General features: G+C 46.1%; 1 protein-coding gene across 2 annotated transcripts in view; it reads right to left on the reverse strand.

The window, feature by feature from the left end:
* The window catches only part of ESRRB (estrogen related receptor beta), a 144024-nt gene that overhangs the window by 21711 nt on the left and 99521 nt on the right, over positions 1-22792 (reverse strand). For both annotated transcript variants that reach the window (XM_010393167.4, XM_039552572.1), the window contains exons 3-5: positions 21920-22036; positions 6238-6348; positions 5456-5617 (exon numbers count right to left, since the gene is read on the reverse strand). In XM_010393167.4, the coding sequence (XP_010391469.1) occupies positions 5456-5617; positions 6238-6348; positions 21920-22036 (390 nt within the window). The remainder of the gene's footprint in view (positions 1-5455; positions 5618-6237; positions 6349-21919; positions 22037-22792) is intronic.

The following is a 22792-nucleotide window of genomic DNA, read 5'->3' on the forward strand; positions in this document are numbered from 1 at the left end:
TCCAGATGGCAGAAAAGAGGGCTTCTGATGGGATAGGAGGGAATGACAGAGGCCTGAATTACAAGTATACTACAATCTCACATTTTGGCCAACACGAGAAAAAGTCCTGCTACAACAAAGCACCAAAATGTGTTCAAAAATGAATACATTTGTGAACAGAATCCTCTTGAATTCCTCATCACACTCTGATTTCCATACCAGCAGCTCTGCCCAGTGATAAAATTACCTTTATGGTGTCATACAAGTACCTAAACCACAGCCAAACCTGGCAGCAATGAAACCAGCACCCACAGTGAACCAAATATTCTTGCCAAATACAGAAAGAGCAAAGATAGATCCTGACAGCCCCAGAGTTCACTTGAGAAAATGGAGAGGACAAAATACAGAGGCAATGTCCACCTCAGGGTGGGGAAAAAAGTGCATGGGAAGGAAAATTGTCTGTTATGCCCTCCATACCTGGTACCCTTGAAGGCCAGACATGAAAGATCCTGGGAAATGGGCACTCAACAAGTCATTACAAACAGGAATGGCAAGCATAGTGTGTTGGTCCTCTCTAGGCAGCTTTTACCCACCACGGACAGGCAGAAATTGTACTTTTTTGGCAGCCCCTTCCTTCTAAAGGTCCGTAGGACTGTGAGAGATGAACACCCAGGCACCCCTCAGCTGGGAGGGTGATGCCCCACCAGCCTCCCCAGACAGTTTTCTCCCCAGATGCATATGAAGCCTTGGGGATCACCAAGAGACCTGTGAACTCATGAGCCCCTATGCAGAAGCCTCCCAGCTCCTCTGGATGCATGCAAGGCTCAGCTGGACTTCTTTATCCCACACCCCACCCTGCTCACAGCTCTTGGCCCCACATCGGGGCTTACGTAGCCAGCCACCATGATGATCATTTGATTTCTCTTGTTATCAAGTTGGCAATTAACAAAAGAGCTGATGATTGCTATATTGACTGACTGTAGGATCTCTTTTTCTATCTGCACTATCTCAGCTAGGGAAGGGAAGGCAGAAGGGTGGGTTAGTGGTATTTATTTATCTCTATGCCATGTTTTGTGTTTGTGTTGCCAGGGGAAGCAAAGGGTGATAATGGCCTGGCAGCCCTTGGACATCCAATTTCCCTTATCAGGCCCCTGAATAGAAAAGAGGCCCCAGGCCACATTAATTAACAGATACCAATCAGCTGTCACGTGCTGTGTGTGCAAGGTCTGAGGGGAGCAGTGGGTGGGAGGGAAGAATCAATAAACCATTGGGGAGGAGTGCCAGAGGGAACAGCTAAAGAGGAGTCCAGGCTGTCGGGACGAAGAGGCGAAGAGCTGCAAATCCAGCTCCATGACTGTGAGACTGATTCCTGTACAGCACAGCCTGTGCTCTACATAGCCCTGATGAATCCCACCTCTTGCTCAGGCTGGGAGGTGGGTGCCTTGTCCTTTACCTCACCCTTATGCCCTGCACTTGGAACTGTGCTGCTCTGGAATGCAGCCCTCCTGACTCAGTCCAAGTGCAGGCTGCTGCAGCTCCAATGCTTGGGGACCTGTCTCCCCATCTCCCTGAACTGATGAGATTAGCCCTGAGATGGGAGTAAAGGTGCACAGCCACTGTTCCACTATTTAGAACCCGAGATTTCTCCTTTGGTCATCCCTCTCCTAGCTCTGGCCATGGAGATCAGTCCAGGATTTAGGCTGCTGCCTTAAATCCATTTTCTGGATCAGTCACATGGCCTTTCTGCATCTTCATTCCCCATCCGGATTACAAAAGGCGTTAGGCCATTGCCTCACTGCAGTCTGCCAACAAAATTGCTTAAAGATTGAGAACCAGTCATGTAGTAGAGGGAGAGGATCCAGGACAGGCATGGCTCATACTTTTCTGCTACAGAGTAAAGCAGAAAAATTGATTTACCCCTAGCAGTAGCCTGTACACACAGCATCTCTATTAATTGCCCTTTCCCAGAGGCTGCTGTGGCAGGTGAGAACAGGAGATACCATATTTTACCCTTTGCCAACAAGAACAGAAGAGCCAGCTGCAATTGCCCCACCCACCTGGGAAAGCCCCTGGCCAGAAGCACTCCCAGATAGCCAACAACTCCAGCTCCAGCAGGTGAGTGGGAAGAGGGAGTGCTATGGTGTCAAGAATGGACTTGAAATGTCTGACAGATTTGGGACTCTTGTCCCCCAGTGTTCACCATGGGGAGTGCAAGGGCTGTCCCTGAATCACTGCAGTAAAGGGACGATCGTATAACTCTCTCATGCTGTAAGAGTTGAGATCAGGAAAAGTAAATGTTATTTTCACCAGGGCCAAAACCACAGGCTTTCTATTATAGGATTATAACACTGAGGAACCTCTAGTTGTGAAATTTTCTGTCATCTTATAGCTCCTAGGAATTGCTAGAATACCACTGTTTTGCATTCTTGAGCTGTTGATGGCCCAGCATCCAGAAAACACCTTTAGTGATCCATTTCTTGCTGCTTTTCTCAAAAGGTGCCTAATGCACCACTGCCCCAAAAGAGAAGCCTCTGGCTCTAGCACAGAGCTGCATGCATGTTTTCCTCCTTCCCAGGTGCACCATGAGAAAAGCTGCTTTATTTGCAATAGCTGATGTGACATTCAGGTTGGGTTTTTTAAATTTTTTTTTTATTCTTATTTCAGTGGTTTGGCAGTGGGAGCTCCCAGAATTAAAAAAAAAAAAAAAAAGTCACATAATTTGTGGCAAGTGGAGTTCATAATCTGTTAATTTATTATCATTTCTGTCATCCTGGAGGGCCATTAGCAGAGGTAATAAAAGGAGATGTAATTATAGGATCTGAGGCCACTCCAGACACAGCTGCTGTCACTCCACTTGCCATATTTCATTCTGTGCTAGTACTAACGTCTTCCTGGTGAGAACAGCACAACAGCTACCCTGGGAGAGCCTTCATCGTCACCCCTCAAGAGAAGTCTTGTCACCCTGCATCAAAGCAAGAAGAAAAGGTGGATGTTGTTCCAAGACAATTTGCATGGGGGAAGGGTGAGTAGTGGGGAGGGGGCCTCATACAGAAGGGAGCAACTCCACATTGGCTAAGTGTGGCTTTTGAGTTCATGGCTAATAAGGCTACTGAGCTAATAACATTCACTAAACACAATTAAATCATGCTTTATTGTTATCATAGGAAAGTGTGTTTAAGTTTAACCGATTTTATTTGCTGATTTTATTGTACTGTGGGGTAGAGGTTGGTATTGACACCTGGGATCCTTCAGGGTTGGTATGACTTTAATGTCACACCTTTCTTTACTAATGCCAGTGTGAGTACAAGGCAGGAATATATGACTTTTTCTCCTTTCTCCATCCTTCTCTGACCAAGAGTTTATGCACACAGGAAGCAGTGTCATGTTTTGCTCAAAATCCCTGGAAGGCAGAAATACAGGGCACACGTAATTTAGACACCTGGCAGGCTCCTGGCCCTGCCTTGCTCTGCCCCCTTGCTGCATAACTCAGTATGTTTCATACTTGTTGCAGAACTATAGAGTATTTTGTTCCATTATTATGAACTGTCTTTTATTATCTTTTTCTCTCAGTCCTGCTCTCTTGTGTAACAATCCTTGAGCTCTCACCTGTGCACAGTCCTGTTATAAATACTGCTGCTGGTCTGAACCATGCCAGGCTGATTATTCTGGCTGTTACTGTGTTGCAGGGCCTTTGATAAGGAAAATACCCAGAGAAATTTGAGATGATGGCAGTTATGTCCTGATTTCAGAAAGGAGAGGAAGAGCCCCTTTCATAGTGCAGGAACAATCTCTACTATACTCCTGTTCTGGGATAGTATTGCCCGGCTGGAAAACTCTGTAGGAACTCAGCTCATCCCACAGCCACAAGATAGGGAACTACAGCAGGGCACTCTGTGTGAACAGAAATAGCCAAGGTTAGAGAGATGTACAACAGCACCTCACTGGACAGCCATAGCAGCTAATTGCATTGCATTAAAGCCATTCCTGTTAACACCCCAAGTACTGGGTTAGTAGAGCAATCCAGGCTGAGTTCTCTAATCACCACTGTAACCCCACTTGTGATGAATCAGCCCCAGATGGATTCCAGCACTAGTGATGGGTATAATCCCTGCAGATATGGCAGATCTCATGTAAGAAGGGCACCACCAAGATTAACCTCTTCTCAGAAATACCATCCTGAAAAAGTTTCTTCAGACTTCAGAGTCCCATCTCATAACAATCCATATTCCATATAGCCCAGAAAACCATTAACTCTTGGGTCCCAGGAGAAATACTCTCTGGAAAAAGGGAAGCAGCTACCAAAAAGCCAAAAGAGGAGCAACAGAAAGAAACAAAATACATGGGAAAACTAAACTGTCTGATCACTCATGTTAAGATGCTTCATCAAACAATGAAGAACTTAAAGCCAAGAAGCAAAACAAAACAACACAGACCCGTGCAGTGAAAGACATAGACAGCATGCAATAAATCCTGTGATCCTGTATCAGAGCCTCATATATTCTCCTGACACAAGGAAAGGGGACAGAAGGCAGGAGGTAGCTGAAGTGAGTTGTTTATAGCTTTAGTGAGCTGTTCATAGTGAATGTCTGAAGCAATCTTTGGAAAGCAGCCTTGTAAACCCCAAGGATATCCCCTACGTTCCCTGGCTAGCCTTCTCCACACACAAATCCAACCTATCTGTTTCTGGGTTGGAGAGAGACTAGAGGGAGGGGAACATTTTCCTTTCCCAGTCCAAATCTGGGAAGAACCCAGAACTCAACATTGAGGGCCATATCTGTTCCTTCAGCCTCGGTCCACCCTACCTGCAGGTGTGGAAGACTTGTTATGTCACTCAATCACACAGACACACACTGGATAGTCTGTGAGCCTTCCAAGGCCAGTCACACTGCCAGTAAGTTGTCCTCATTATTTGTCAACAAAGAAGGCTTGGGATTCACTGGCAATAGCATGTCATCTATTGCAATGGTATTTGTTCTGTGACAAATCCATTATGACAAGCCTTTCTTGAGTCTGGACAAGAATGCCCACTACTGAGAGGGTGTGTATCTGCCTTGTTATTATCACTATAGTCCAGTCACTGCCATAATATTTATTCATCTATAAACACAACAGACCTAGGTCATGTTGATGTAGGGCAAAATCACAAAAGTTCACCGTACCATCCCTAAGGCTGTTCCCAAATGCTTTCACTGGGCCACTCAATGCTGGGTATGACAGAAAACTTCATTGGACCATATCAAAGCCTTCTGTGTAATCCCAGGGCACACACAGGTACAGTGATCAATTTATGCACCTCCATCATAGGCTGCATTGGAGTTTGTTACCAATGAGAGCCCATCACTAGCAGTTTTTTGTAACAGTACTTTCCTCCCATCACTATAGGAAAAAGTCCTGGTTGAGGCCAAAACTGATAAGCAGAGATAAAAAATAGCTCCCTTTGCTGTTCATGCTTACACCCTTGTCATTCCCCATTTACCTGGGATGTGCTTTGCCCAGCCAATGATCACCACCAGTTCCCTGTCTGCCAGGTCACAGAGGGTTGTCAGGGCTTTGATGTCACTCTCCGGCATGGTTGGATCAGGCATGGCATAAATCTTCTCTGGCTCAGCCACCAGCAAGTGGGAGACGATCTTAGTCACTGCACATTTCAAAGGAGAAGTTGTTGTATCTCTCGTGACATAAGGTGAACCCTCCTGGGATAAGACATGACTATAGAGCCCCTAGGACCTCAGGAATGGTTTTGGTCACAACAGAAAACCACACTGCAGCTACACAAGCTGTAGTGATCTGCCTATGCCAAACCAGCTCTGCACAGGGATGACAAAAGCAGGAAGCTGCTGTAATGTTGTCAGTCATTGTCTCAGGTAGGTCCAGTGAGGGGAGAAGGAGGTATAAGCAATCAGTTGGTGGGATGTGGAAGAGTTTAAAGAACTATGGGTAGTACTGAAGAGAGAAATCAGCATGGGACTGGTTTTGTTAACATGGCTTGGGTAAAGGAAAAGATCAGAATATCACTAAATGGATTTACATAATCTCCTAGGAAAGGTGTGGTATTTAACCCTAGGTACAATGAATACAGAACCTGAGCTGTACCTAGGCCTGTCTAATCTACCTCTACGCTATGATCATAAGACAAAATTCTAGTGCTGTTGTCTGATACAGGAATTGGAAGTGACAACTGCTCTGTACCTTTTGGGAGACCAGTGAAAAGAAATATAGTGGCAGCTCCAAGGACCACGTTTCAAGACCAATACGTACATGGCTTTTTAGCTGGGGGAGGGATCTGTAAGCTCAGATAAGTGCTGCTCTCAGAATCCAGTCTCCTTTTGTATTTCTGACGACCTCCACGGACTCGATCCAGACGAACACCTGCAAGTAAAACCAAAAAAGTCCTCGTCATTCCTTAGTGCCTTACGGAACCTTGACATGCAAATACTAAAATTTGCTAAGTAAGATGTTCCCCCTACTCCAGGGAGCTTCCTTCTCCCAAACACTTGAGATCTCAGCTGAACCCATCAATCTCAATACCAGCTACACTGCCTCCAGCTCTAAGCATGCTGCTCTGAGCTTTGCTTTTATTCAAAACATTAATGAAGACAGAAATTAACCCATTCAGACTCCTGAATCACTATCAATCTGATGGGAAAATGAAAAGCTCCAGACCTCAATGCCCTCTACATGATCCTGCTTTTAAAAAGAAAGACTTTAAATGTCAATCAAGACTGCAGTTATAACAATAAGCTTTTAGATTGTTCTTAAAAATGGGAAGTTAAATGTTCTGTGACCTCTCACTGTTTATATTTGAAAAAAGTGACCTATAGCAAAGAGCTAATGAACTATGAATTCAACAGAGATGTTTCAGCCTTGATCAAGTAAGGCAACTGTAATAAAAGTAGAATCCAAATAAATAGAAACAACCTTGACTACAATGAAGCAATGATAAAGATGAAGTAGGGAGACACTGAAGAATTTGTTGCAACTCTTTCAAAATACAGTGAATCAGACTGGAAACTGCACTCCGAAAACAATTCCCAGTGACTGGGAAGTACCAGTCATTGTCACCATGCAAAAAACCACAGCAGCATCAATAGACCAGGAACAGCAACTAAATTGTGCTATTAGTAAAAAATACAATGTTAAAAAGAAACTGTGAAAAAACCCCATAGATATTTGTGCAGTTGTCTGTTATTTCTGACCAGCCAAATAGTCTCTCATAATCAGTCTGTGAAATTGGGGTAACCCTCTTGCTGGGAGAAACAGCTTTGGAAAAAAAAAAATCTTTCAAAGTAAATGTAGGAGCATTTGATTAGAATAAAATTTTGAAATTACACTATACAGGTACTTCCTTAGAAACACACAGGAGTTTATATAGTCTGATAATGGGAACCAATTATGTGATACACTTACTAATCACATTAAATCATTAATATTTTGCAATCATACCACTACATAAACACAAACAACTAAAAGCAAACACTCCACATCAGTTTGAAGTGACACTTTTTGAACAACTTGTACACATGAAAAAACCTGCAGTCTGCTGGCAAATATTCTACCCTAGAAGGAGGCACGTCTGTCACACTGCATTTCAATGCCATGTTTGCTTACTTTGTCAGGGAAAAGAGAAAGCTTTTACTGTAATGCTCACACCAGCCACACCTGCACCACCTGAAACCACAACTTGCAACAACATCTAGATCCTGATACTCTTCGTGGCTAGAGCACCAAAACAATTTGACTGACAGACACTGTCAACTGCTGGCCCCCTAAGCAGAAAGAATACCAGGCCAACAACACTCAGTCTGGCAGCAATATCTCCCTCCGAGCAGGAGAAGCAGGAATGAGAAGGCATGGAGCTCTGCAGAGCAAGGGAACTGCTGCTCTGGGTGGCTGCTATGGCAGGACAGCAGATGTTAAAGATGGAGAGAAAGGTATGAAGCTGATATAGGTGAACTCAGGTCACACTGAGTAATTTCTTTCCCCTGCTCCATTTTCTATTTCTGACTCTGTATGGAGAGAATTCACTGACATCCCTAAGCATAAGTACCACCTTTCTCTTCCATTACATGGTATTGTTTCTGAAAATGTCGCCTATTGCTTCTTTTACCTCCATTTCCAGTGGCAGGTAGCCTTTGGGCAAGACTCCTTCCTGGGAGCCCAAACATGCTCCAGAGAGCAATTTCAAACAGGACAGCCAGGGAATCCCAAAACTGAGGTTATCTAGGGAGATCCCTGAGAAACAGCAGTAATAAAGTCCTGGATGAAGCAGGAAATTTTCATTTTCATTTTCATCCATTATTTCTTTCCCTCAATAAATGTGCCCTGGTTTCTTAAGAAAAAAAGACCTTTATTCCATGCTTTGCTGAATGAATGACACCTACCTATAAGCCAGGAGAGAAGGGAGAGACACAAATTTCTGGAATTGCCAGTAAACCAAACAACCAGGTATGAAAATTAAAAGGGTCAGGAATACACTGTTGAAAGATTGTAGAGGAATCCAGAACAGGCTGCCAAGACTTCAGGACTGAATCACATCTTCCCAGGACCCTCCCAGATAAGGGTCATAGGTGAGTGCATTCCCTCACACCAGTCAGGGGGAAGGAGGGAGGGAGGGAGATGCCATTCTCGGCCAGCAGAAACCAACACACAGCCCTCCAGGATGCTTTTGCTGTGAAGTTTGCTAAGCAGCGGGGAGGGGGAACTAGGAGGAGTAGGGAGGAAATGGGGGAAAGAGCCTCCCAAGGAGAAGAATGCCATCCTCCAGTGTTTGGCAGAAGGATAGCTGCACAGGTTGCAGCAGTATTAGGGACCCTCAATCAGATTATAAGGACACAAGGGACTTAAGTGCATTAAAGAAAGATAAGGAAGACGCAGAGAGATTTACCCTCCATCCCTCCTTCCCTCACTGAGCAGATAGAGGTCTGTTTGCCCAAGGACTTCAGCTTGTTAATTTTGAACAACTGTTTGTCCTCCTCTTGTTCCCCTTCCTGTGCGACACTCCTTGAGGCAAATGTTTTCAATCAGCACTTGCAGAGCCACAATTCTACCCTGTCATCACTGCTCCAGCCACAGAGCTGGTGAACAGGCTGAGCCCCACATCCCAGCACACCCCAGCTCCAGCTGCTGAGTGCAATGACCCACAGGTACTACAGTAAACAAAAGCATTTCAACCCCCGAGTCCCTGACTGTGACACTCCAGACATAAGCATCATGGTAAAATCCTGTTCTTAAAGATCTGACAGCCTAATGTGTCATGTCTAGATGGAAGGAAAGGGCATGGCCAAAAATCAGTACCTGTGCTATTTAGGTACTCAGGTTAATGCCTGCTGCTCTGCTTGATTTCCTCTGTGGTTGATTTTAAGACAGGCAGGCTGGTTACAGTGCAGCTCTGAGAGGGACACTAAAGGACAGACATTAAAATGGAGTGGGGAGGTGTGGTGGGTAAGCTCAGAGAAGCAGCATGAAGGAAAACACTAAACAAAGAAGAAATGGAGGGGGATGTAAACTGGGATATGAATGGAAGTGAGAGAGTGTAAGGAGAAGGGAGACAAAAGAGAGAGGGCTGGAGCAAAGCTGAATGGCACATATGCTGTAATTGCAAGGGCAGGTTTCACACCACCTGTGCAGCCGCCTGAGCGTTAACTGCAAGGTGCAGCAGCCACGTATGAGATGCTGCTGGCCCATATGAAGACTTGCATAGGATTGGTACTGCAGCCTCATAACAAGACAGCAGCAAAACAAAGCTGTTGCCTTCCAGCTCCTGCACAAACCCTATTCTCACATGACTCACAAGTGGCCAGTTCAAAGGAGAGAAGGCACTCATTCTACAAAAATGTCACCACCACAGGCACTCCTGGACCCTGCTTTGTTGTCAGCAAGGAGGTGAGATGCAACGGTATAGGGCAGAGTTTGGAAAGCACCATCCCTTGGTATCTTGCTGGCAGTTCCTTCAAATGAAGGCTATCTATTCTGGAAACATCCCCTCTCCTCCCACTCCCCTGTATTGCCAGAAAGTGCTGCTGTTCATTGAATTTTGTTACCTTTTGAGAGACCCTGTATGAAAGTCCTGGCACCTCATCTGACCTTGCTATGGAGCTGACCCTGGTGTACGCCACAGGGATTGAGTTGCAGCTTGTTCTCAGCTCCCCTGCCTGCCCAAGCCCCTCTGACCTTGAAGGGAGGAGGGCAGGACCAGGACTTGGGCAGGACTTCTCGGCTCAGCGCCCTGCCTGGGGCAGGGATGTCAGTTTTCTAAGTGTCCTGTGGGTGCCACTCGTGTTCCAAGCACTCTTGCAGAGAGGTCTGTGCCAGCACCAAGCCTCTGCAGTGGGAGAGCTGATCTGCTGATCGTTCAAGCTCCCTGCATTTCTCTGACATGCCCCTTGGAGAGACGTCTGCCTGACAACTTTGGGATCAGATGTCCCCTTACCGACTTGATAACATCAGGCCTTGGGGTTTTTTTCTTAATGGAAGTAAAATAATTCCAGCTTTTTTTAAAAGCTGGACCCAGGCCGAGACTGTCGGAAGTAAAAATAGCCGAGTATGCAGAGGCGACAGCACACAGAGTCAGGTTTAGTTTCTCTTTTATTTTCTGGGGACTAAAAATACTCTTAAAAGCTCTGTGAAGCTAAGCCCTGGCCAGTGGGAAATGCAGTCAAGGCCCAATATCAGCTGTCGTGTCAAATTACCAGCCTCACCTCACTTTCCATCAAGTCCTATCACATGCCCATGGATTGATAGGAACAGAAAGATCTATCTTGCCAAAAGAGCTAACGGAGGAGCCAAGCTACAGGGTTTGCATGGTACAGTATGTGTCTAAACCAAGAAGGACACAACCAAAGGGCAAGCATTGGCAAGGAAGCTGTGGCAAAAGGGCTGCTTTGCTGAGCTTCCCTGATACACTAGCCAGGTCCTGTGTCCACTGCCCACCTAATCCTTGAGCTGCAGTTGCCACACCAATACAGCCTGCTTGCTCTCCCAGGGTCTGAGCTAGGGTGGTGCTCTGTAGCTAGCAGAGATGCACCTGTCCCCAGGAGCTGCAGTCCAAAGTACATGGGTTGGTACTGGCCAAGGAAGATGGAACGTATAGGCTAAGAGCAGAGAAGAAAGGAAGGGAGAAGGGTTGTATCCAAAGTGCCTCCTACAAAATTTCTCTCTTCCTTTCTGCTCTGAACTGCAGGAGAGACAACAGCATGTGGCAATGGGATGAGTGAGCCAGGAGGAAGCCTATCAAAGAAACAGAGAACAGAGATGACCATAAAAGTCAAGCCTGCCAAGATGGAGAAAGAAAAAGACTGTAGGGAAAAGCATCTCTGCCTGACAGGAATGGAGAGGCTGCAAACTGACTAGGCTCTCTTTTGTTACTCAGATTCCAGTTTGGCAATGAGAAAAGATCCCTGTATACTGTTAGGCTCAAACACTGTGGCAAAAAGAGGCCAGTCCCTAGAGAGTCTTCTGGTAGGTAACTGATGTGATTACCCATCTCACCTGAAATACAGGAAAGCAACCTGAGGGTCACAAATCAGCACAGCCAGAAGAACCCAGCAACTAGGCTGGTGCAGGTGAACAAGCCTGGAAATTACACTTGGAAAGAGAGGGTGGGAAACTATCCTGGGGATGAGGGGCACTGGAGATGAAAATCCATCTCCTGTGTTACAAGAGCTTACAGAGAGATTAGATCAGTTCAATTAGGATGCTGCAGCCTCTTCTACCTTTTATGTTTTCAGGGTTATGTTAGTCAAGTAGGAAAGTTTCTTTGCTGTTGGGCTGACTGAAGAGTCCCTGGACTCAGAGAGACAGGTTAGCCCTGTGATACCTGATGATACCTGGTCCCAGAGGCTTCCACATGCCTTGGAGCAGTGACACAAGGTGTCAGCTCCTCACACAGAAACACAAGCAGCATGTCCCAGATAGTTGGTCCAAAGCATACAGAGCCAGGTGAAACCCACACAGCTTGCAAACCAGTGCTTCTCCTCTGCCAATGCCAGCTGCATGGCTGCCAGCTCTGCAGGGCTATCTGCAGCACTAGCCACTGCTGTCTCTCAAATGTACATCTTTCTTCCCATGCGGAGCCCCTCTCACTTTGCTCCTCCAGTCACTCTGGAAACTCAGGCATTAACAAGGGCTTCAAGAGCAAATGCGAATGAAGTACCTTGCTCTCTGCAACAACTCTCTGTAATAAGCCCCACACCCACACATTCACCCTGTGTCCATGGTCCATGCAAATGTTCTCCTTTCACTGCTTCCCCTCCCAGCCCTCCAAACAGTCTTAAGTAGGCCAGTAGCTCTATTGGTTATGTCACCCATGGCCACAACGCCTGCACAGCAGCAGGCTGAGAGGCACTGTGCGAAAGGAACAGATGCAGGCACATGCCTGCTAGGAAAAGACCAAGGTTGCCGTTCACAACAGGACCTAAAAAATGATAAAGCCTCAGCCCCACTGACTTTCCAAGAGGTGGAACTCAGAAATAAAGTGATGTTTGCTGCCTAGAGGAACCTGCAGCCCTAGGTGTGATTTAACTCACCTTACTTTAGGCTTTGATAGCTCCCTTCTGTCCATCTGGGCTCCCTTGACAGGCAACAGAGAAAAAGGCACCTCCACATTCAGCTCACTGGCCAGACACTTACCTGAGGAGGCATCATGACAGATGCTTCTCTTCACTCACTACCAAGAGGAACCCTGCAGGGTCAAACCAATGCTTTCTCTAGTCCAGTTTTCTGTCTCAGTGTGTTTAGGTGGAGCAGATGTTGGAACAGGTAGAGAAGCATAAGCATAGATCAAGAACAACAATTTTTTATATGTGACAGAATGGAGAGGCCCCCACCACTACATGGAGAGAGGTCTACTTGTGATAGAGATCCACAGAGGTGGGGGAGTTAGACCCACCAACACAGCAAGCTCTGCTTTGGCCAGCCTCTTACAGCAGCTCTGCTCAAGCCTTGAAGCATCTCCTCAAGTCCTCACATCACCAGTGGCTTTTCTAATGCTAAGAAATACTGTCCACCTCTTATTGAATTCTTAAATTGGAACAGCTGTGCCAGGAAGTGTGGTGATCTGTTTACTCACTGCTTTTCTGATCCCACATTGTTCCTCCCCCCCCGCCTTTCCTTTGCCCTAGCCCTGGCCACTCCCTTGGGCTCTCCCTATCGGTTCCTGTACCCCAACTCTGCCCATGTACCGCCCCTGAGCCCCTGACAAAACCCCCTGCGCCAGCATCACAAGGTCTCTCTGCCTCTGAGGGTCACCAGGACAAGATGTGATTAAAAGTCTTCTTAAACCCTCATGGGAGACCCTTCTCTGCCTCCTTTGCCATCACTGGTTGTAGCGCTGACAGCTGCCAGAGCAAAACTGCGGGAGGGCGATAATGGTCACACTGCCCTAAGCAGCTCCGCTGAGCTCTCAGGGAAAGCTGCAGCTTGCTGAACTAAACCTAGCATTGCGACAAGGAAGTAAAGACCCTCGCAGGATATCCTGCAGGTCAAGGGCTGGCAGTGTCTTCAAAGGTGTGTCAGGGAAAGGGACTGAGAATCTTGGCAGAGCTGAGCCACTGCTGCACACAGGTTATCAGAGGTACATGCCTGAAGTTACTACTGTAGAGCAGTGGGGCCTATATTCGATCCCATCCCTTCCTTACCTTGAAGAATCTTACCTGTGTTGTCAGAACTGCCTAAAAGCTTCTAGGACAACAGCTGGGTTCTAAAAATCCCAGGATGGTTGTTGCAGTTTTTATCTGCTTCCTCTTTTCTGTATGTGTTATAAGAGCTCTAGGCACAGTTTTGGCGACAGAATACATGAAGTGTTTATTATAAACCTGAACCCACCCAGATGTATATCTATGGAGCCTGGACTTCATGTTTGAAAGAATGGAGATCTAGTTAGGTGTGGTACAAACCACAAAATTCAAAATGAATGAGAGGAACCAAATTAAACAGATTCATAATCTATTAGATAAGGGAGAAAGTATAGGGATGGTCCTGGATGTGAAATTCTTATGTCCAGAAAACAGATACCAAATGCCCTCAGCCCAATGTGCAATTTTGTGGACACTCCATCTGCTGGAAGCCTCCTCTTTGGAGAATTACCATCAACCTGCCAGAGGCAGCACATGCTCTCTGTCACAACTCAGCTCCAGCCACATTGCAAATGCTGAATTTATGCCTTGGAAAATAGTTGGGTGTGGAAGATAGAGTCATCAAGATGCCACTCACTGCTCCTAGGGATCCTGTTTCAAAGGACAGGGGGATTGCCTGCTGTTTTTAAGCACAAGGATATTTTAGAGAAAGAAAAACCATTTTTTCATTCTCTTTTTTCATTTGGATACCTCCAATAGTGATATTTCTGGCAGTGGCTGGAGGCAGAATACTCTATAAATACAAAGCCATTAAACTGCACACAGCAGCAACCTGATCGGGGCTACCTTTTAATTTCCTGACATGAGCTGGCCACTAACCCAATTACCCGGGGTCCCCGGAGGAGCCCTCATCCTTCCCAGGAAGCACAAAGCAAGAACCTAAGCATATTGCAGGGATGTCAGCTGAGCTTTCACTGAAATCAAATATCTTTTTGAGAACACATGGTCTGGAAGCAGGGATGGGGGCAGGAGGGAGAGGCTGCTGGAAACACTTTGCTCCATTGACAGATTCTTGTGCTTGAAGACAGAAATACCCTCCATTTGGTTACGTTGCTGAAAAGGAGCTCTGCTGTTGATTCACTTATCTGGATTTTAGTAGAGGATGAAGGCAAAGGTATAAGTGGAAGTGGTTTGAAATCACCAATGCTTGGAATCCCTTGCTCAGATACTAGATGACTGCATCAAATTTACAACATCACACAGCCAAGGCTGTCCAGGATGACAGATTTGATTCCTTGTGAAAAATTTACGACATCAGCAGCTGGTAAGTGAAACTGAAGAGTTAGGGATAAACACCAGGGCAATTCCACTGAGTACGGGGTTTCCTAATCAGCCAGGGTCTTGAAGAAGAGATGGATTTAAGAGATAGCTGCTTCTGAAATTTGGAGATTATAGTCTCACCATCTTGGAAGTGGGGATCACCTCCAGCATTCACAGAGATGCAGGCACTTAGCTAACACAAGGGTTGCCAGGTTATTGCAAGTTTCTAGGAGGCACAGTATTTCCAAAGACACCAGGGTGAGCAAGGAAAGGGGAACAATTAACAGGAAGATGAGCTCAATAAGCTTTGTGGCTCTCTTCTGTAGACTTCTCTTGCCTGTTGCATTGCCTGGTGCTGCAGTGTCAGGATCCACACATTCCAGCAAACTTTACATGAGAAAAAGTATTAGACAGATAGGAGTCCAAGAGCTTGAGAGATTTGTAGTAAAGAATTTGGGTTCCCTGATGAATTTTAATATGTTCTCTAGCATTTCTTATTGAAATTCATTAGGACCAAAGGAGCAAAGCCTGGAAAAGGAATGGTTGTACCTGGGCTTACTACAGCAAAACGGATACAGTTTTCGGAAGAAAGAGAGTCATGTAGATAAGATAAATCACAGGTCTTTACTGCAGAATTGCCTAACTTCTCTCTTGCTGTTAAAAAGCCTCCCTTGTCTGCATCCAGATCAAGACTATGTTCTTCTACCTTCCTTCCTTGCATTTGTAGACCTTACCCTCACCACACAAGGGTGATTCCCCTGAGGACATCTTACCTTCAAAGACATTCAGAGTGGGGTAAAACACCTCATACAGGGCAGGTTTCCTATCCCAGGAATCCCCACTCCTGCTTTTAGCACATGCAGTGCATGTACTCCTGGGAACTCCTATCTTCTACTTTCTGAAATAAGGTATACCTGGTCTATCATAGGACACATGCCCAGGGTCCTTTCAGTCTTTGCCCTCTTTCTTGGAAGCCAACCAGTGATGTCTGCAAGAAACTGGGCAGAAGCCACTCATACATCTCAGGAAGTTGCACTTAGGACTCAGTCATGAGCAGGACTCTGAGGAGACAAGTCTCAGCACTGGCAGGGAGCAGAAGACAACAGAACTTCAGCAACATAATATACATTACTTCTATTGAGAAGAAAAACAAGACTCAAAGGCTGGTGGAATATCAATGACATTTCAATACCTGGATCAGATTGTTTTTACAGACATTTTCTTTGCTGCGTGGTTTTCTGCTGTGATGTGACACAATTGCATGTGCATGCACTTCATGAAAAGCATTTAGTGACCTAGCTTTGCTTCCTTTTTGGAACTATTTATGCTCCATTTGGGTCTCTACAGATGTGCCAGCACAGAACAGGGAACAACACAGCTTCAGAAACAACACAATCCTTTGAAGAAGAAGTTCTGCAGGGCTTCCACAGCAGTAAAGGACCAAATACCGAGACAACAGCCAGTCTGTTCTATTTGGTATGGTATGGTTTGGTATATCTGATATTGCCTCTCCTCCACTTGCCTGTCTGCCATTTCCAGCCAAAGATGAGTTCTGTAATGAGAGGCCTTGATGTTTCATTGCACCTCACCTGCTATCTCCATCCCTCTTCCGATGATCTCAGAACAGCTTTCAGGAGCTGTACTGCATTTATGTGACAAGGTTTTGGTAGCAGGAGACTGCAGGGGTGGCTTTTGTGAGAAGACACCAATAACTGCCCCTATGTCCACTCCAGACAACTCCAAAATGGACCCACCACTGCCCAAAGCTCAGCCCATCAGCAATGCTGGTGGTGCCTCTGTGATAAAACATTCAAGAAAGGGTAAAAGCAGCGGAGAGAGAGGCATGAGAAAATACAGGAAAATCAGCCCTACAGATACCAAGGTCAGAGAAGAGCAGGTGCCCCAGGTTCTGGAGGATATTTCCTTGCAGTCCATGGTGAAGACCATGGTGAAGCAAGCTGCCCTCCTGCAGCTCATAGAGGACTCCGGTAGTGCAGATATCCACCCTGCAGGCATGCAGGAACCCACACTAGAGCAGGTGAACATGCCCTGAAGAAGTTACAGCTTGTGAAGTCTGTGCTGCAGCAAGCTCCTGGTAGGAGCTGCAGCCCAAGGCGAGGAGCCCATGCAGGAGGTTTCTGGCAGGAACTGTGGCCTGTGGGGAACCTACACTGGAGCAGTTTGTCCCTGGACTGTACCCCATGGAAAGGACCCACACTGGAGTCCGTAGGAAGGACTTATATTGAAGAAGTTCATGAAATGCTGTATCCTGTGTGAGGGGCCCCACACTGGAGTGGGAGAACAGTGTGAGGAGAGAAGAGCAGCAGAGATGAAGCATTATACACTGACCACAAACCCCCAGGCTCGATTCACCTGTGTTCCTCAAGGTGCTGAAGGTAGATGTCACGAGTGAGTTGAGCTTCAAAAGAAACAGAAATGGGAGGAAAGTGGTCTTGGTTTTGTTTTTCTTTCTCAATATTTTACTCTCTCATTAACTGGCAATAAATTAAATTAATTTTCCCCAAGTCAAGTTTTGCCCATGACAGTAATTACTGAATGATTTCCCTGTTGCTATCTCAACGCACAAGGTTTTTCAACATATTTTCTCCCTCTCTCCTGCTGAGTATGGAGAGTGAGAGAGCAACTTGCTGGGCACCCAGTGGACAGCCAAGGTCAACCCACCAAACTGACAACAGAGGAGGATGAACACCACTGTCCTTGACACTCTGCAAGGTGACACATAGGACTGTGACTTCAGAGAGGCAGCAGAGGTGTGGAGGGCAAAGTGGTGAGGTCATGTTTAACCAGCCAACCAATGTCCTGAATGAAACCTCTGAGCCCACATACACAAGCCATGTGTCATCTCAAATTACATCTGCCTCTTGAAGACAAACAAATTGCTGTAGAACAGAAAGGTTATGGGTGGCTAGAGCATGAATGGCAAGGTATATTCTTCCTAAAATTGACAAGGTATACTGAGTTTTTAAAAGAGACCTGCCAAACTACTTAGAAATTTTCTCTGTCTCTCATTCCAGAAAGCCAGGAAGATCTAGATCTACTCTGTAGAGCCCAGAGTTAAAGAACTACACTTAGTCATTGTAGGCACAAGACAGACAGTGATGGGAGCAAAGGGAGGCAAAGGGGTGCGGGATTCCCAGCTCTGAACAATGCCTCTCAGCTGCAAGTTGCAGGGCACGCTTTCCTTCACTGGCCATTCCCCCATGCCAGACATGTATGCAGGTATCATCTTCTCCATTCGGGGTGAGCAGTATCACAGGTTGCTCAGGCTTCCCTGATTTTTGCAGAGCAGAGGGGCGTGCCATTCTGCTGGACAAAGCTATGAGATGCCCATATTCACTGCCTGCAGGCTGGCAGTTCAGCAAGGGAAAGAGCAGCAGAGAACAGGTTTTCTGGGGACAGTGCCTCTCTACATGAACACTGGGACTGGAGTCTGCTGGAATGCTGGACTTCAGATTCAGCAGGCTCCTACCTGAACGTGCTAGGGCTAATTACTGCTCCCTGGGGGCACACTCCAGATGGAAGGGGAAAGTGAGAGACAGGCAGACAGACAGGCCAACACTTCAGACATCTGAGCCAGTTGGGCTCCGTGGGCAGAGCTTTCTGCTTGCCACTTTCCCCAGTGAGTCTTGCCTGCCCTGCAGCATCACGCCAGGAGAACCTGAGACAGCAAAGCTCTGGTGTCCATGCAGTTCCCTTGTTGCAATACATTGATCAGAGCTCTCTTAAAGAAAGTGGCCTGGATATCTGAGACACCTATTGATTGCTCCTTTGGCTCTCTTCCTGCTCTGATCCTCATTCACTCAGCACTGCCTGAATAACCTGCACGTCTATGTTAGGGCCAGTCTCCCTGGATCTTAAAGGGCTACTTTCACAGCTTTTTGCCTACCTGCAGCCTATGTAGGGAGGAGAGATGTCTGGTGACCCTTACACGCAGCCCCAAGGGAAGGGTCCAAGTCTCTCCTGCAGCACCAAGTTGAGCATTTCAAGTGTAAAGCAGACCTTGAAGCCATGGTTATTTGTCTTTGCCATCCCTGAGTACTGATGCCTTTTGCTTGAAGAGCAAGCTCATGCCACATGCCCAGCAGGCAGCAGGTGGCATGTACATCATGTGTGGCAACAATAACCAGGAAAATGAGAAGAAATCATAAACTCCTTAATTAGTTACTAGTGGAATATCATATTCTTCTTGAGCAAAAGGATAGTTTCTTTACCCAGAAACATCCCCACTAAGTTACAAGCCCAGTGGCTTGCCCAAGGATATCAAGGAGAAAACTGTGAAGAGAAGTGATTTCTAGATCTTGCCTTTAACCAAAAGACTGCTTTTCTCCAAACTTTTGATAATCAAGCAGAACAAAGAATATGGCTTAGCAACCTTCTGTCATGCATGAACCCAGGAATGAAGAGAGAGGTACACCAAGGCAAAGTAGGAAGTGGATCTATTAAAAGGAAAAATAATCATAGCCCAAATATCAAGAGACATCTTGTCCTAATGAGAGTTTGGAGACTGCAGAATAGGCTCTCTGGGGAAACCAAAACAGCAGGGATTTTTAAAAACAGTTAAACTACTAGAATGGTACATTTGGGAACACTTGTGCCTTGGCAGAGAAAAGGGATGGATGAGCTAATAGGATGACAGATCAGAGATGGAAAAGACCAATGAACCTTTTCTAATCTGAAATCCCTTGTCAATTCTGCATTTTGAGCAAGTCAAACAATTATGGATTTATTCTTTCTAGAAACTCTTGGCTCTGTGGAGACCAAACAGTGTAACACCATTTTTCTCCCTTCTTGGATTTGGCTTTTAAAGATGTGTATTGATTGAATTCTGTATACTAATACTTTGTGCTTCCACCAAACTTCACATAATGTTAACTAATTGGTCCTCACAATTCTTTTGCAAAGCAAAGCAGTATGATCCTTGTTTCTCAGCTTGGGATACTGAGCAAAAGAAAGAGAAAAAAACGTGCCTGCCCAACATCACTTGACCACTCTGCGTTAGGACACAGGAGCTCTATTTGCAGATTGCTAGGGTAGTCTCCTCTGCTCGTCTTGATATCCCACTCTTGTATCCCACTGCTATCAATAAATCTTTATGCTGTATATTCCACAGCTCTAAATATTATGGGCAGGATCACAGATAGACTAATATCAATAGCAAGCCACCCTTCCCCAGTGACTTTAATGACGCCTGATCAATCCCTATATGAATAACTAAATACACTTCAGCACAAAAGCAGCCATAAGAGTCAACTTTCAGTTTGCCATGAGTAGTATCCCACAGGCTTCAGGAATTCAGGCACAGCACGGTGTGAGTGAATTTACACCGCTTTCCAACCTAATTCTGGTCTGGAAGGAGTTAACTCTTTTCACAGAACTTGGAGTCTAAAACATAAAACCCTTTACAGGACCCTGCTCTGAACAGTGCTGAACTCCCAGAACTGGAAGCAGAAATGCCCTGACCACACAGCACACCAGCACTGGCTCCTGTGACTCTGTTCTCCCAGCTGCCAGCTCCAAGAGGCTCAATGCTCAGATGCAGGGCAGCAGAGACACCAGCAGCCAGCAAGCCTGAACCTATGCTGCTGCTCTGCAGAATGACTGGAGCCACTACAAGCTTTTAAGGTTGTTTTATGGGATTCATATGAATAGGCTACAGTGCATTAACAACGTGCACTCCCACTAAAGCCAGTGTCACCAGTGTATATTGGCTTTAGTGGGTAAGGGGATACATGCCCTCCCTGAACTACCGCATGAAGAGAAGCAGGTTTCCAGGGTCTCTAACTACAAAGTAGGTGCCTCCCTCCCAGTAGGAGATCAAAATCCTCCGAGTCTACCACCGCTACACCCAGGTCAGGAAGGGCCAAACTACAGAAGCCAGCATCTCCTCCCCTTGTAACTGGTGTGCTCTAGAAGGAAAATATTTAACCACAGAAACTACACATCCATCAAAGAACAAAACGGGTTTAATGTCTAATCTACATTCTTAACAACACTGGCTGCCACCAACCTGCCTCTCAAGAAATGAGAGAGCTCTAGTGAGAAGCAATACACACTCAAGTAAGATTGTACAATTTATCACCAGCTGCTGTGATGTGATGACCTGGAAAAAGGTTGTATGCTGGCACGTTGGCTCCAACATACAGGACTTGTGCATAACCACAGCCAGCGGCTGTTTCTTGTGGTTAAGCTGAGAGGACCTCGCTCTGCCGGCCTAACGATGCAGAGGGTTATGTGCAATGCTTCTCCTTCCTTCCCCTCCTCCCCTCACTGCCTTTCCCAGAGGGACCCAAGGGAAACAAACCTTTAAAGTCAATCCATAAGAATGTGTTTAATTGCCACTGAATTCCCTGTGGTTCCTCTTGAATGGACAAGGATTGAAAAGGGGGGTGTGGGAGGAAAAACAGCACAGGAGAGAAGCTGAACACTGCTCAAAGAGCGCTGAACAGATCAATAGGCTGAGCAAAACACAGGCTGAGTGTGCAGGGCAGGGGACCCACTGCTCCCAGACAAACCTGTGCTACCAACCATCTTCAGAAAGTCTCCTGAGTGGTAATACAGGCAGACCTTCATTGCACATGTTGCCACAGCTCTGCATTAACTCCATCCTTCCCTTGCGAAGAGCAGCTGACCCAGTCATGATCACAAAAGAGCCTTTCCTCCTTAACACTGGAAAATTATTTGGGGACAAGAAGAGCAACACCCTCCAGCCCAGGGTTCCTTTGGGAAAGGAAAGAGTCTGGCACCACCAGTTTCCAGTTATTTGTCAAATACTAGAAATAATAAGTACTAAAGTAGTAATAAAGTACTAGAAATAATATCTGAGCATGAGAGCACTGACTAGAACCACTCTCCTCTCTGGACTGCCCTCTTGGTCACTGCCCATTTTGACTTTTTTACAAAGCCTGTAGAAAGATACATTCAGAAGCACAAAGAGGGCAAGCATAGAGTTATCCTGGGAGATTCTGCAAGGTCTGAAATCCCAGGCACTGTTGGGACAGAGAAAAATTCTCATTCTGACTCTGTCTTACCTTCTTTTAGCATCCCCACTTTGAGGCATTTCATGAAGCGACAGGCCTGACAGGACTTGCGCCTCCGTTTCGTGATCTCACACTCATTGGTGGCTGGGCAGCTGTATTCAATATTCCCTGTAATCAAACACAGAGATGGTCACCCAGGAATCACGTTCTCCCCAAGGATCCAGGGACAGGCTGTAGTGCCCAGATATTCCCACCACCATCAGTCTGTATATGTTGCATGTTTGCTCACTCACTTGCACACATACCCTCTGAGACTATACCCAGCTGACCTAGCCAAGGGGCTGACTGCAGTGCTGGGCTTTCAGGCACGTGTCCTCCAGGCATGTCATCATCCCTTGTGCTGCACCCCTTGTAACCTGGCCTGTTCCCTGAAGTCCAGGGATGAAAGTGGGAGCAGTTCAGACATTACTACCATTTCCTTTGCTGCCAGTCTTGCTCCTTGTCTGTGGGATGGACGTCACCTGTCCTTTCTTGTCCTGCTTGGGGAACCAGGGAGCTCAGAGACAGCATTTCCTCCTTTGCTTCCTCCTGCTGGCTGGTATACTACAGGTAGCAGGGAAGCAATAGGTCTGCATTGAGAAAGGTGGGTAAGACATCTTGTAAAATGAACATGGGTTCTTTGTGCAGAGCTTTACAGTTTTACTTTATTAGTCCTTGTGCACCTGTCTCTCATCCCTCTGCACAGAGCATTATCTTTTCTTTCCTTATTCCCTTTTTTTTTATGTTCACCCCACCACACTGCCTCCAAGACAAAAAGAGAAAGAAGCATCCCAAATTTATTTCTAATCACATCATATTTTATTATAAGCCAAGAATATAACTGAAACATGGATGCGAGGGTCTGATAAGAGAATGTAAGTGGAA

The sequence above is a fragment of the Corvus cornix genome, chromosome 5, assembly GCF_000738735.6.
Source record: "Corvus cornix cornix isolate S_Up_H32 chromosome 5, ASM73873v5, whole genome shotgun sequence".
In the NCBI taxonomy this organism is placed as follows: domain Eukaryota; kingdom Metazoa; phylum Chordata; class Aves; order Passeriformes; family Corvidae; genus Corvus; species Corvus cornix.